Source organism: Haliaeetus leucocephalus, unplaced genomic scaffold (assembly GCF_000737465.1).
Source record: "Haliaeetus leucocephalus isolate CR32 unplaced genomic scaffold, Haliaeetus_leucocephalus-4.0 Scaffold741, whole genome shotgun sequence".
NCBI lineage: Eukaryota > Metazoa > Chordata > Aves > Accipitriformes > Accipitridae > Haliaeetus > Haliaeetus leucocephalus.
This window is the reverse complement of record NW_010973177.1, coordinates 5,051,574-5,063,088: the sequence shown is the minus strand read 5'-3', so window position 1 is coordinate 5,063,088 and position 11,515 is coordinate 5,051,574. Positions and strand designations below refer to the sequence as shown.

Genomic DNA, 11,515 nt, shown 5'->3' with positions numbered 1-11,515 from the left:
CCAGCCTTCACTTGCCTTTGAATGTGATCATAGGAAGGGTTTGCAGAGCAGCAACATCCTGTTCTTCAACACTCCCACCACAGCCAGGGCACTATCGGAGCTTTTTACAGGGAGAAGAGCAAGGAGACAGAAGCTAATTGCTTAAATAATTACCTAATTACTCTAAGCACTCCCAACCCACCCCATCTCCACTCTGGGACAGGTGCAGCTGAAACTCCCACCAGTAGCTTGTCCTGTGACATCTCATGCAAAGCACTTCGTCAGGGCCAAAAGGTCCTGAAACCTTTTGGGTTTAAAAAGCTCAAAGCAAGCCCTGCTCACAGAAAACTCTGGGACACAGGTTTGCTGAGGAGCTGGTTCCTGGAGCAGTCAATCTCTCAATAGCCCAAATGGGAGATGATGGGAGGGCTGGAGACAACCTGTCTTGCTCCCACCCAACCTGCAGCACTGCTGCTGCTCATCACGGGGTCCTTCCCACCTGGGCTATCCTTGGGAAGCGTGTCCTGCCTCATCTGGTCCACCACGCGCATCCTGCCCACCATCCAGCCTGTCAATGCAGTCAGGAGTTGGGTGTATGTTCTTCACCCATGGTGGTCTCCTGTGCCTTCTCTGCACAGTGTAAGCTCCTGAAAGAGCCAGCAGCAAAGGCCAGGGCGCACACGCAACTGGAGATATGCACCTTTCCCTTCTCACCCGCTTGTTTTGTCCAGCCTCTGTCCCTTGCTGGGGAGAGGTAAAAGCTTTGGGCAGAAACTGGCTCTCCTGGAGCTCACCGAACCCTTGGTCAGGTTGCTCAGGACCACGTCCAGTCAGGCTCTGAGTATCTCCAGGGATGGACACTCCACAACATCTCTGGTTAACTTGGTTCAACGTTTGCCCATCCTCCCCATAATAAAGCTTTTTCTTATTTTCAAGTGGGATTTCACGTATTTCAATCTGTGCCAGCCAGTAAGGCCTCACCCTGACCATGGAGAACGATGGGTCCCCAGGTGGGTGCAAAAATCCCACTTACAGGGTGCTCCAGTTCCCAGGATGGGGATGTTACCTTAAGACCCCAAACCAGAAGGCCACAAGCCCGTCGAGAGGAGATGCAGATGGATATGAAACAAAAAGGTTGGAGATTCAACTCTTTTTATTATGGAAGTCTATAAAATAGCCACATGGATTATTTTTTTTTAAGATCACAAAATACACAACATTCATTTTAATATGTGACACATAATATTATATACATATTAAAAACCACATGACTGAAACACATGTTCACACGGCACCAATTTCATAACGAAAAACTCCACAAGTGCTTTTTTCTTTTTTTTAATATTAAAAACAACTGTGATAAAACATATTAATATTTTTCCAGACCATGTTTACAATAAAGAGAAAAAAATCATATTTTACTAAATAACAAATATTTAACAGCAAAACTTTATACTAAATATCTATTTTGAATTATAACAAAAATAGTACTTATAATAGTTTATAAAGACAGACCAAAAAAAAAAAATTTGTGTATAAAATAATATTATAGCAAATTGGACTGTGCTAAGAAAAAAAACAAAACAAAACAAAACAAACAAACAATTCTGAGATTCAAAGTGCTTTATTCTGCAAACCCACTGCAGCAACTTTTTTAGTCAAGTTATATTAGTTAGGAATGGAAAAACAAAAGCATGACTTACTTATGCCTAGATTAAATACTCACACACACAAACATTATATATACACATGATGTAAGCATATATATATAATGGATGTATGCATCTTATATTACCGCTCTCCAATCAACCACTCACTCAAAAGCATGTTTGGTTTTCACTTTGTAATGACATTGGAAGTTAAAATAAAAATTTCAGCAAAACCCTTCACTGATTTCCCGTAAGCACAAGCGGGACCGAGCCCTTTCGGAAAAGCCTGCCCAGGAGATTTTGCTCGCCGCAGCACGGCGCGAAGCCACCTCTGAGCTCTAACCAGACCTTTTAACCTTGCTGGCCGTTCCCCTCTCCAGCTTTCCCCTTTTTCCGCCTCCTCTCCCCCGAGCACAGTTTTATTCCCCTGGCAGGTCTCGGGTGGAGACGGGGGCTCCTGGAGAGCACCTGGCGGGGGGTCTCTGATGGGTTTGCACCCTGCAGGTCCCCCCCCACCCCAGACCATCCACCTCCTGCCCCCGTCCCCACGTCCTCCAAGGGCTCATCATCCACAAAGACCACGGACACCCTCACGTGCCACTTACCTTCCCCCAAATGTTTGCCCCTGGGAGACTCACCTCTTCCCACCACATTCAGGTTTATGTTCCTCTTTGCTTCTTCACCCTTTGGGATTTGAATTGCAATTAAGCTCCTTTGATCACCAGGAAAGTTTTCTCTCCGTCAGGGACAAGGAAAATACCTGAAATCTCAACAGTGCCTGAGCTAGCAGTGTCTCGCTCAAAATTTCCAGGCTGGCAAACTAGCTGAGCCTCTGCTTCAGGGACACGGTGCCCATAGCCAGAGGCTCCCGAGACCTTGCTTTTGGGTTTGGCACATTGTTTACCAACCAGAAGGCAAGCCCTGGATCTGAATGGCATCTCCTAGAAGACTGGGAGTTCTATTTCAGGTTCAATCAACCTGAAAAATCAAGCTGTGCACCCCGGTGTGACTAGAGACCATCCACCGGGATGCTTCTGGGGGGGTTTCTGGCAGCTTGGCTGACAGCAATCCGACCTCAAGTGCTTCCCCTGGCTAAAAAACTGCCTCCCTCCTCCTTGCCCCCACCAGACGACGGGCTGGCAAAGGCAGCCATCACCATTGCTCGCTTCACACTTCCTTCGACCTTCCAAAGAGGCACCCACTCATCAAAAGCACAACCTCCAAAGCAACCTGGTAAGTCACATCTGCCCCTTCGCCTTTCTTATTTCAACCCCTCCGACTTATCTGGACACCTTTAAAGCTGAAAGCCAAGCTGCCCACCCAAGCACAAGATCTTTTCCCATCACGGTTAGAAGAGGTCTCAGCCATGGTCCTTGTGTTGTTCTTTCCACCCCGGAGGGCAGGAGATGGGAGAGGAGCGGGGCTGGGCAGGTTGGGCAGAGATGCCTCAAATTAGAGAGGGATCTCCTGACCCAGTGCTTGGCTCTGGTCTGAACCAAACCCCTGCCAGGGCGCTCGGGGAGCTTTTGCTCTGCACCCACATGCAAGGCCATGTCCACTTCAGACATGACCCACCCATCTCACGCTCAACCCAGAAGCCTCTTGCATGCGAAAAATAAAATAAAATAAACCCACCCAGCGAATCGAATGCAAGATACCTTGGTGGCTGCTTGCTTGTGCCGGAGAAGTTTTGGGTAGGGGCCCTCTCCTGGGTTAGCGGTGGGACAGGGCGGACAGCTTGCAAGGAGCCGGCCGCTCGCTCTCCTTCCTGCCGAGCTCTCTCATCGCCAAACAAAACCCAAACACGAGACAAACAATGTGTGCGTTGGCTTATTTATCGAGATCACCTTTAATGCAAACGCCTCCTGGGGAAGAGGACGCACCGAAACGAGCAGCTCTGAGCGGGGCGGCTTTGCTCAGCGCCCCGGCGCTCGTGGAGCCGTGGTGGGTCAGCGGGGCCGTGCAGTTCGGAGGCTGGTGCCTGCACCTTCAGGGAGAGCAAAGGCACCGAAATGGCCCCAAAACGGGTGCCTTTGCATGGGAAAGGGGCTGGTGAGGGGCTGCGGCAGGGGAATGGGTGCACACAGGCCGTGTAGCAGCAGCAGGAAACTCAATGAGAAAAAAAGGACACCCACCCCCCCAAAGCCCCAAATGCAAAATGCATTTTGCAAAACGCAAATATGTACTTGTCCGAGGCCTCAGAAGGACAGCTCACCATCCGTTCAGCCCTGGACAAGACACCACAGGGTTTTTCGGTCCCGCAGCGGAGGCGAAATGGCAGTCCCCCCTCCCCAGCCCGCCCCAGCACCAGCGGGAGAGGGGATGGGAATGGGCATCACTCATCTCCCCCTCACCAAGGAAAGCCTCCAACGCCCCGAAACAAAAAAACACAACCAAACAAATTAACAAAAAAAAAAAATCAAAACCAAAAAACAAAACACTGTTATCACCAGCTAATTTAACACTGTTAAAAAAAAAAAATCAGAGGCCACCCGAGAGCCACCCCGGGAGGCCAGACCTCTGATCGTCGGCTGATTTCCAAAGCCTTTCCCACAGTCGGGCCTTTGCAGCGCTCCTCCTCGCAGCAGAAGTGTTTTATAGATATTTATATATATATATTTATAATATTTAGATACTGTGTATGGTCAGACATCCCAGCTTGACTTGGGTCTTGCGACTCTTCCTCCTTTCAAACGAAACGAGACGCACGACGACACCCCAACCTTCTCCGTGCCCCGCGGGAAGAGCAAAACGGTTTTGGCAGCTTCACTGGTGGAGAAAGCAGTCCCGACCCGGAGGCTCTGCGAAGCGAGCGTCGTGGAGAAGCTTCTCGTCCCTCTGTCCTCCTCCCCTCCTGTTCGTCCCCTTGCCCCCACCCCAACCCTCCGTCCCCCGGCCGCCCATCCCTCGCGCCGCCGGCGTGGGCTTTACACTGTTGCCCCTAGCATGGCATCTGTCCCCGTCAGGATCTCGTTCTGGTTGGAATCCAGTCCGAAAAATTTGACCTTGAGTCCGTCGACCGGATGGACCACGGGCACCAGGGTGATTTTGGGGAAAGTCCTGGTGGAGAGCTCGAAGCGGCTGGTGCTGGCCAACTCGATGGCCAGCGCCTTGAGGAAGAGCTTGGCCAGGTGCTTGCCCAGACAGGTCCGTACGCCTCCTCCGAAGGGGAGGTAGTGGAACCTGCCGTCCTTGTCTTCGCTTCGACCCTGCCCAAAGCGGTCGGGGTCGAAGATGTCCACGTCCTTGAAGACGGGGGCGGTGTCGTGGGTGTCCCGGATACTGTACATCACGCTCCAGCCTTTGGGGATTTGGAAACCCTGCGGAGAGGAGGGAAGGGGTGGAGAGAAAACCAGAGCGAGTCAAACCCACTGTAAAGAGGGAAGGAGCAGGAGGGCAAGATGAAGCCGTTTTGCTTTGCCTGCTTTTTCCCATTTTCTTTGGGTTTATTGCTCGAGCACGCTGCAAATTTGAAAGAAAACCAGAGAGTGCAGTGCAAAGGGCTGGGAGATGGGAACCCTGGGCTTATGCCTGCCTCTATCCCAGGGACCCGACGGATCATCCGTTGCTATTTATTTGCTTTGCGGTCTCTGGCAGGAGTTGCCTACCAGGAACCCCGTGGTGCTTGACTGCTGCCGAGCAAAGCGAAGCAGCTTTTCTCACGCCCGTGCCGTGCCCTGAGCACCGGCCAGCCCTCCCCAGAGCATCCCATGGCTTTGCTCACACCCTGCCGCCTGTCAGCCCCACATGTCCGACGCACATGTCAGGGCCTGGGCGATGAGAAACGGGGTGGATTTATCATCCCCTGAGCACTTTAAAAGGTTTCCGACTCAAATCATTACATTAGCAGGATTTACAGCGACGAGCCAGGCCTCAAGATTTTGTTTTGCTAGTAGGAAATTCCAGCCATTGCGGTGAGTAATCCGCCTGTCATCCAGCAGCCGGAAGATGCTCTTTGCAGTAAACCTTTCCCTTGTCACACCCCAGTTCAGATTTTGGCGTCAAACACTGTCACGAGTTGCTCTTTGAAGCATCACGCCTGTCTCCTCTTTGACAGCTTGGGCGCATCCCTTCCCTCCCATGGGCCAGATTCCATCACCCTCCTCTGAATCCAGAGCAGTTCTGCCTCCCATCACCAGCAGGACCTAATTTGTCCTCCCTGAGGTCTCGTCTAAGCCGGGCTCAAGCAAGCTTTGCGACAACACGCAAAAGGCTGTTTTGGGGAGCTCACGGCACAGCCGCAACCCGGAGAGATGGCAATACTCACATCCAGCTCGAAGGTTTGCAGCACCGTCCGGTACCCCCCGGAGATGGGGGTGAAGAGGCGAAGGACCTCCTTGATGACACAGTCCAGGTAGTGGAGGCTGTTGATGTTGTCGAGGCGGAGGGAACCCTCGCAGATGCAGCCGTTGTGGAGGATGCCCTTGCTGCGCAGCTCCTCCCGCAGCTTCTCCAGGACCCGGGGGTGTTTGAGGAGCTGCGTGATCAGAGAGGTGCTGGCGCTGGCGGTGGTGGCGTAGGCGGCGAAGATGAGCTCCAGGGTGCCATCCTGAAAGACAAGAGCGAAGCCAGGGTAAGACACCGGGGATGGACAGACAGACATGGCACGTCAAGGGACAGGCACGCAGGCTGCCGGGGGGCATTTTTTTCCCCCAGCAGCTCTCCAGCCTGGTCATGTCTAACTGCAAGGTCTCTCCCTGTGCAGGCACAGGTCTTGGACACCCACCATAGGGAGCTTCCCGCAGAGCCTTGGAGGATGCTGAGGACCAGACAGGCAGGAAAAAAGACCCTGGGGATGGCTCTTGATGGCACATGAAATACAAGTTATGCCGTGACCCTGCTGCAGACAACAACCTGCCGAGGGCTCATATGCCCTGCAAAGGAGGCACCTTAAAACTGGATGGGTCAAGGGGTGAAGCTGGTCAAGGCTGAAAGCTTCAGCAAATTTGTATGGTCTTTTCGTATTCCCTGGAAATGCTTGTTAGAAAGGGCTGAGCGCAATCTGCAAATAAATATGGCCCATAGGAAAGCAACTGGCTTGTTGGCACCATAATCCACCAGACCAGGATCCACCTGCAGCTCCAACAACACATTGTGGTCCCCCAGCTCTCACTGATCACCTCAGGTCTGCCCCAAAAAAACCCTCCTTACAGAGCTCACGCTTTGCTCTTCAGGCAACCCCTGCCCTAAGCACAGCAAGGACAAGGCGACCACGGGGAAGATCTTTACCTTCAGCTCCTGCATGGTTAGCTCCTTGCCATGCTCTTTGCCGCTCTCTATCAGGATGTCCAGTGCGTCGGCGTAGTCCTTGCCCTGCGTGTTCTGCAGTTTCTCCTGGATGGCTTTCTCCAGCCCCTTCTGCAGCGTCTCGCGTGCCCGGATGCCCTGTGGAGCAAGAACCCATCAGACCACGCAGGACACAACGCTAACACCACCATCCCCAGCCCAGTGTCCCCAGGAGCTGGAGACGTGCTCAGGACAACACGTCTAAGTAATACAACTGCAATTGCAGATGCTCAAAGAGAAGTATAAAGATGCTGAAGTTGTTCCCTGGGCAGGAGGAGCAAGCCCCGAGTAGGTGAGATTACAGGCGAGAGTAATCAACACCTATGTGCAAATGATAGGTCTGATGTGGGAGACCCCGTACTGCAGCAGTTCACAGGCCTCCGGCTCACCCTGGGAAAATTGTCTCTCAAAGGGAAGTCAATTCATCTGAAAGGATCCTCTTCCCGGGAGCATAATGGTTTTCCTGAGCAATTTTATCACCTGGTCTCAGTAAAGCAATTCCTATCTGAGTGCAGCTGCACCAGGCTAACCTGCTGCTGCAAATGCTTCGGGGCTGCAAATGGTTGGGCTCATTCACGTGGTCAAATAACAATAACAAAATTTGCAGTGATAATCACAATAAAAAATTTTAAAATCCCATATTTCTGTTACCAAAATTCCCCACAAATAACATACAATTTTTTGTCTATGATTTTTGTTAAGTTTTTGTTTTGCATCATTCATCAAAAAACTAGAATAGTTCTTGGAATTAGAAGGTCCACTGGCCTGTTTCACCCTGGGGACAGGAGGGAATTAACAGGAGAAGGGTCCCACAAACAAAAAAATACAGCAAAACTGCCAGTTAGAAGTGAGGAAAAATTACGCATTAAATCTGGGCAAGTCCCAACTGGATTCTCTCTTGCAACAAACCACACAGTCCCTAGCACCCTAAAACCCTATGAATGGATCTTCCTCTCCACTCCACCGAAACAGGACTTTGTAGCCCAGAATGGACTCACTCCTAGAGGTCAGAGGGTGAGAAGACATCCCAGTGAGAACCTGTAGAGATGGGGATTAGCCACCGCCCCATTAATCCCAGATCGGTGTTATCAGCTGGTGGAGGACTCAGCCCAAATCTCTTACCCTCCTGTAGCCGCTGAAGGGCAGATCCACGGGCAAGGAGAAGACATTCTCCACAAACTGCTGGTAGACCTCGAAGAGGCGGTTGAGTTCCTCATCGGGGATGCGGAAGCCCAGCAGGACACGGATGGCCATGCGGAAGGTGAGCTTCTGGGTCTCGTGGTAGACGTTGATGGACTCGGGATTGCTGCTCCAGGCCCGAAGAGTGTCTTTGATCACCAGCTGGATCTTAGGGAGATAGCTCTCCAGTGCCTCGTGGCTGAAGATTTTGGAGAAAACCTACAAAAGAGAGCAAGTAGAGGTTTCTACACAGCCCCAACACCCTACTCTTTGCCTTCTCTAGTAACCAGCTTTTGCCCACAAAAATGGACATCACAGGTCTCCTACACTGAGCAGAAGACTCGTCATCATCCAGAATTCATCACCCAGAATCACTGACTCCTAAAATAGCTGCCAAAAAGGGTTGATGGAGGAACACCAGCTGACAGATCCTCCGCAGGCTGATCCCCACCACAACCGTCACAAATGACAGGCAATAACATGGTGTAAACCAGAGATGGGAGCAAACCCTTCATCTGCACGGCAGGATGGATGGAGCTGGCTCTCCTGCAGCTCCATGTCTCATGGCTCCCAGTTATATTTATCCCACGATTTGGATGCTACTAATACATCTCTTCCACAGGGATTCTCTAGCGTCTAACGTTATGGTTGTGCATGCACGCAGAAAAGCGCAAGCTTTTCTTTCAATGGGGAGCATTGGCAGTTTCTCCCACTTATCAACCACCCTTTTTAATATATGTAAAAAATTAAGTAAAATATAATTATTTTGAGGCATTTAGGATCTCTGTGAAATCTGGCTGAACTTAGACAGGGGTTCAAATGGGGAAGAGAGGCACGCATCTATGCAGAGAGGCTGCGATCGCATACGGCTCGTTTCCTTGGGAAACCAGGCAAAAAAACTGATGTCAGCAGACAGTATTAATTTAAGCTCTGCGAGTAAACACTGCGCGGGAGTGGGCCTCCCCAGGTCCCCGATGCTAACGGCTCCTTACTCCAATTTGGGCCAGGGCCCGCGCATTGCACGAGGAGCTCAGCAATGCCAGGAATGTCCCTTCAGCCCTCCCCGGCGCAGCCCACAGCACACGCTTTCATTCGGCATCCCCGCCGCATCCCTCCCAGAGTGCACCGGAGGAAAAAGTGCTGTTTGTTTATCTTTTATTAACGTACACACACACGGGCAGCACGCACACACGCACTGCCACATGCCAGGCCTCCGGGAAAATCAAATTAAAACAGGCTCCCAAGGAGGGAGCTGCAAGCCTGCGTAGCCTCCACCGGTGGCCGGTTCCTGGGGGGGCTCAATGCATGGTGGGGGGGCTGCAAAGTTATCAAACCAACAAGAGGAGAGAAATCAAAGCCGCCCCCTCTTTCCATGAGCGCCGGACTCGCTGGAGCTGTAAATGTGAGAATTTCCTCCGCAGTCAGCACTCAAAGGGAAAGGTAATATTTTCCTGGCTGCGACCCCTCATTGCTAATGCACATCGTTCACTGGGAGTTTGTTTGGTGAAATAACACCTCTGTCCCCTCGCAGCCCTGGGCAGGAGACTCGACAAGAGCCACTTCATAACGCACCGCGCTCGGGCTGAGCCCCGAGTAAAACTCATCACATGATACACGATGGGACAGAGCTTGGAGGCTCCCCATGGAAATACCAGCATGCAAACGAGATGGTAGGAGGGATGGGAAAGAAAATGCAAGCAGACCAACAGACAGATCTGCCTGCAGACAGACAGCTGTCCCCAGATGGCTACGCAGAGCGGAGGCATGAATGAATGGAGTGGAGGAATGAATGAATGAACAGCGGGGCGGCGAGATCACGGCGAGAGCTTGAGATGGTGCGGCTGCTGCTTTCTGCCACCTCTCCGTGCTTCACGAGCTATTTTTAAGCCTGGAAAGGGCAGTGACGCTAAGGCAGACCTGCCGGTGTGAGGGGGTGAAAAAGCAGCCACTCGGAAAAGAAAAGCTGGAGGTGCTAGAGCTGAGCCCCTCGGCTGCCTGGGGAAGGTACGAAGGGAGCTGGGAAAGGGCTGGTTCCTGGTGGCCGTGAGCAGGACACCAGGCTTTGATGCAGTGCCGGCTGGAGGAGAGCTGGCAACCACGAGCTGCTCCACAGGGATGGGACAGGACTTCCCAAGTGGGGCTGGTGAAGAGCCACCAATGTCTCCCCATCTGGCCGGCATCTGCCCTTCATCCACGCTGGGGGGTTTGGGATAAGGACAGAGGCTCGCAGTGAATCAACCCGCTCTCCCCAAATGCTTCCCATGACTCAGTTTCTCCAGCTGAAAGCAGAGCTGGCGAGGGGACAGCCTCTGCTTAAGGGGTGCAGGCTGCAGCCCTGCTTGGAGCCACCGTCCCAGTGGAGGTGGCCTTTGGGGCTCCCAACCTGGGGCAAACCCCGTCCTTCCCCAGCTCTGCCCAGCATCTCCCCCAGGCAAGGGGCTCGGGGACCTCTTGCACCCCGCAAAAAGCACAGTATCCCAAGAAATGCTTCTGGTCCTGCTGTGCAAAATTGCTGCAGCAATACAGAGAACCAGCCCGGGGCCAGATCCAGACCCCACAGACCAAATCAGAGTCCGAAGAGGAGAGTGCCCGTCCCAAGGAACGATGCTCAGCAAAGGTGCAGAGCAGGAAACCCTCAGCAAGAGAAGACTGAGCCCCTATGGAGGTCAACAGACCACCTGCCCAGCCGGAAAAAGGGGGAGCATTTAGCACTGGGGGGCTGGAGGGGAATTTTTTTCTTTTTTTTTCCCTTTTTTCAGCTGCGAGAGCCCACAGCTCCCAACCACAGGGCCGGACAAGGTCGTGAGCCCCGGCCATGCCGCCGGCTCGCCGCAATGTCCTGTCCACTCGCTGCCGCTGCGCTCCACGCCGCCTAATCCCAGATGTCAGCGGATCCTTCCCCAGCCAGACACAAGTCTGGATCCCCTTCCAGTCACCTCCAGTTCAACCCTGCATCTTTCCAGTTGATTAAAAAGGAGGAAAAGGCAGCCAACTTTCCCCGACGTTTCTAGCCTAAAATTCCTGCGCCCTCTAGTGAAGCCGAGCCGAACGTCTCAGCCGGAGCAAGACCAAGCCAAGGAGCATCGGCGCAAAAAACCAGTTGTTCCAGAGCTGCCAAGAGGCAAAATCAGCTCTAAGGGGATGCTCAGCTTTGCTAACACCGAGATGCAATAGCCCAGTCGTGGTGGGGATCCGGCCAGGTGGCATCGGTGGTAGTGCCAGGGCGGTGGCCAGGGCTTTTGGGGGATGCTGGAAAGAGCCCCCATTTTTTTCACATTTTGATATGTCCCGAAAGAGCCAAGTCTGGGGATTTGCTCTGTCCGGGGGCATTCATTTACACCCGCACACACATGCTCACCCCGCGCCGAGGGAGACACCACCACCCAGCGAGCCTGGCTGGAAACTTCCGAATCCGTCTCACA

The 11,515-nt window shown here is 52.6% G+C and overlaps 1 protein-coding gene across 1 annotated transcript; it reads right to left on the bottom strand.

Annotated features, from left to right (window-relative positions):
- Positions 1-4,545: 4,545 nt before the first annotated feature.
- On the bottom strand, positions 4,546-10,910 carry LOC104840117 (cytochrome P450 26B1). Its single transcript, XM_010580835.1, is given in 5 exon segments — positions 4,546-4,948; positions 5,896-6,177; positions 6,858-7,013; positions 8,037-8,338; positions 10,877-10,910. Coding segments are annotated over 5 exon segments (1,167 nt in total). The 3' UTR covers positions 4,546-4,555.
- Positions 10,911-11,515: the final 605 nt, after the last annotated feature.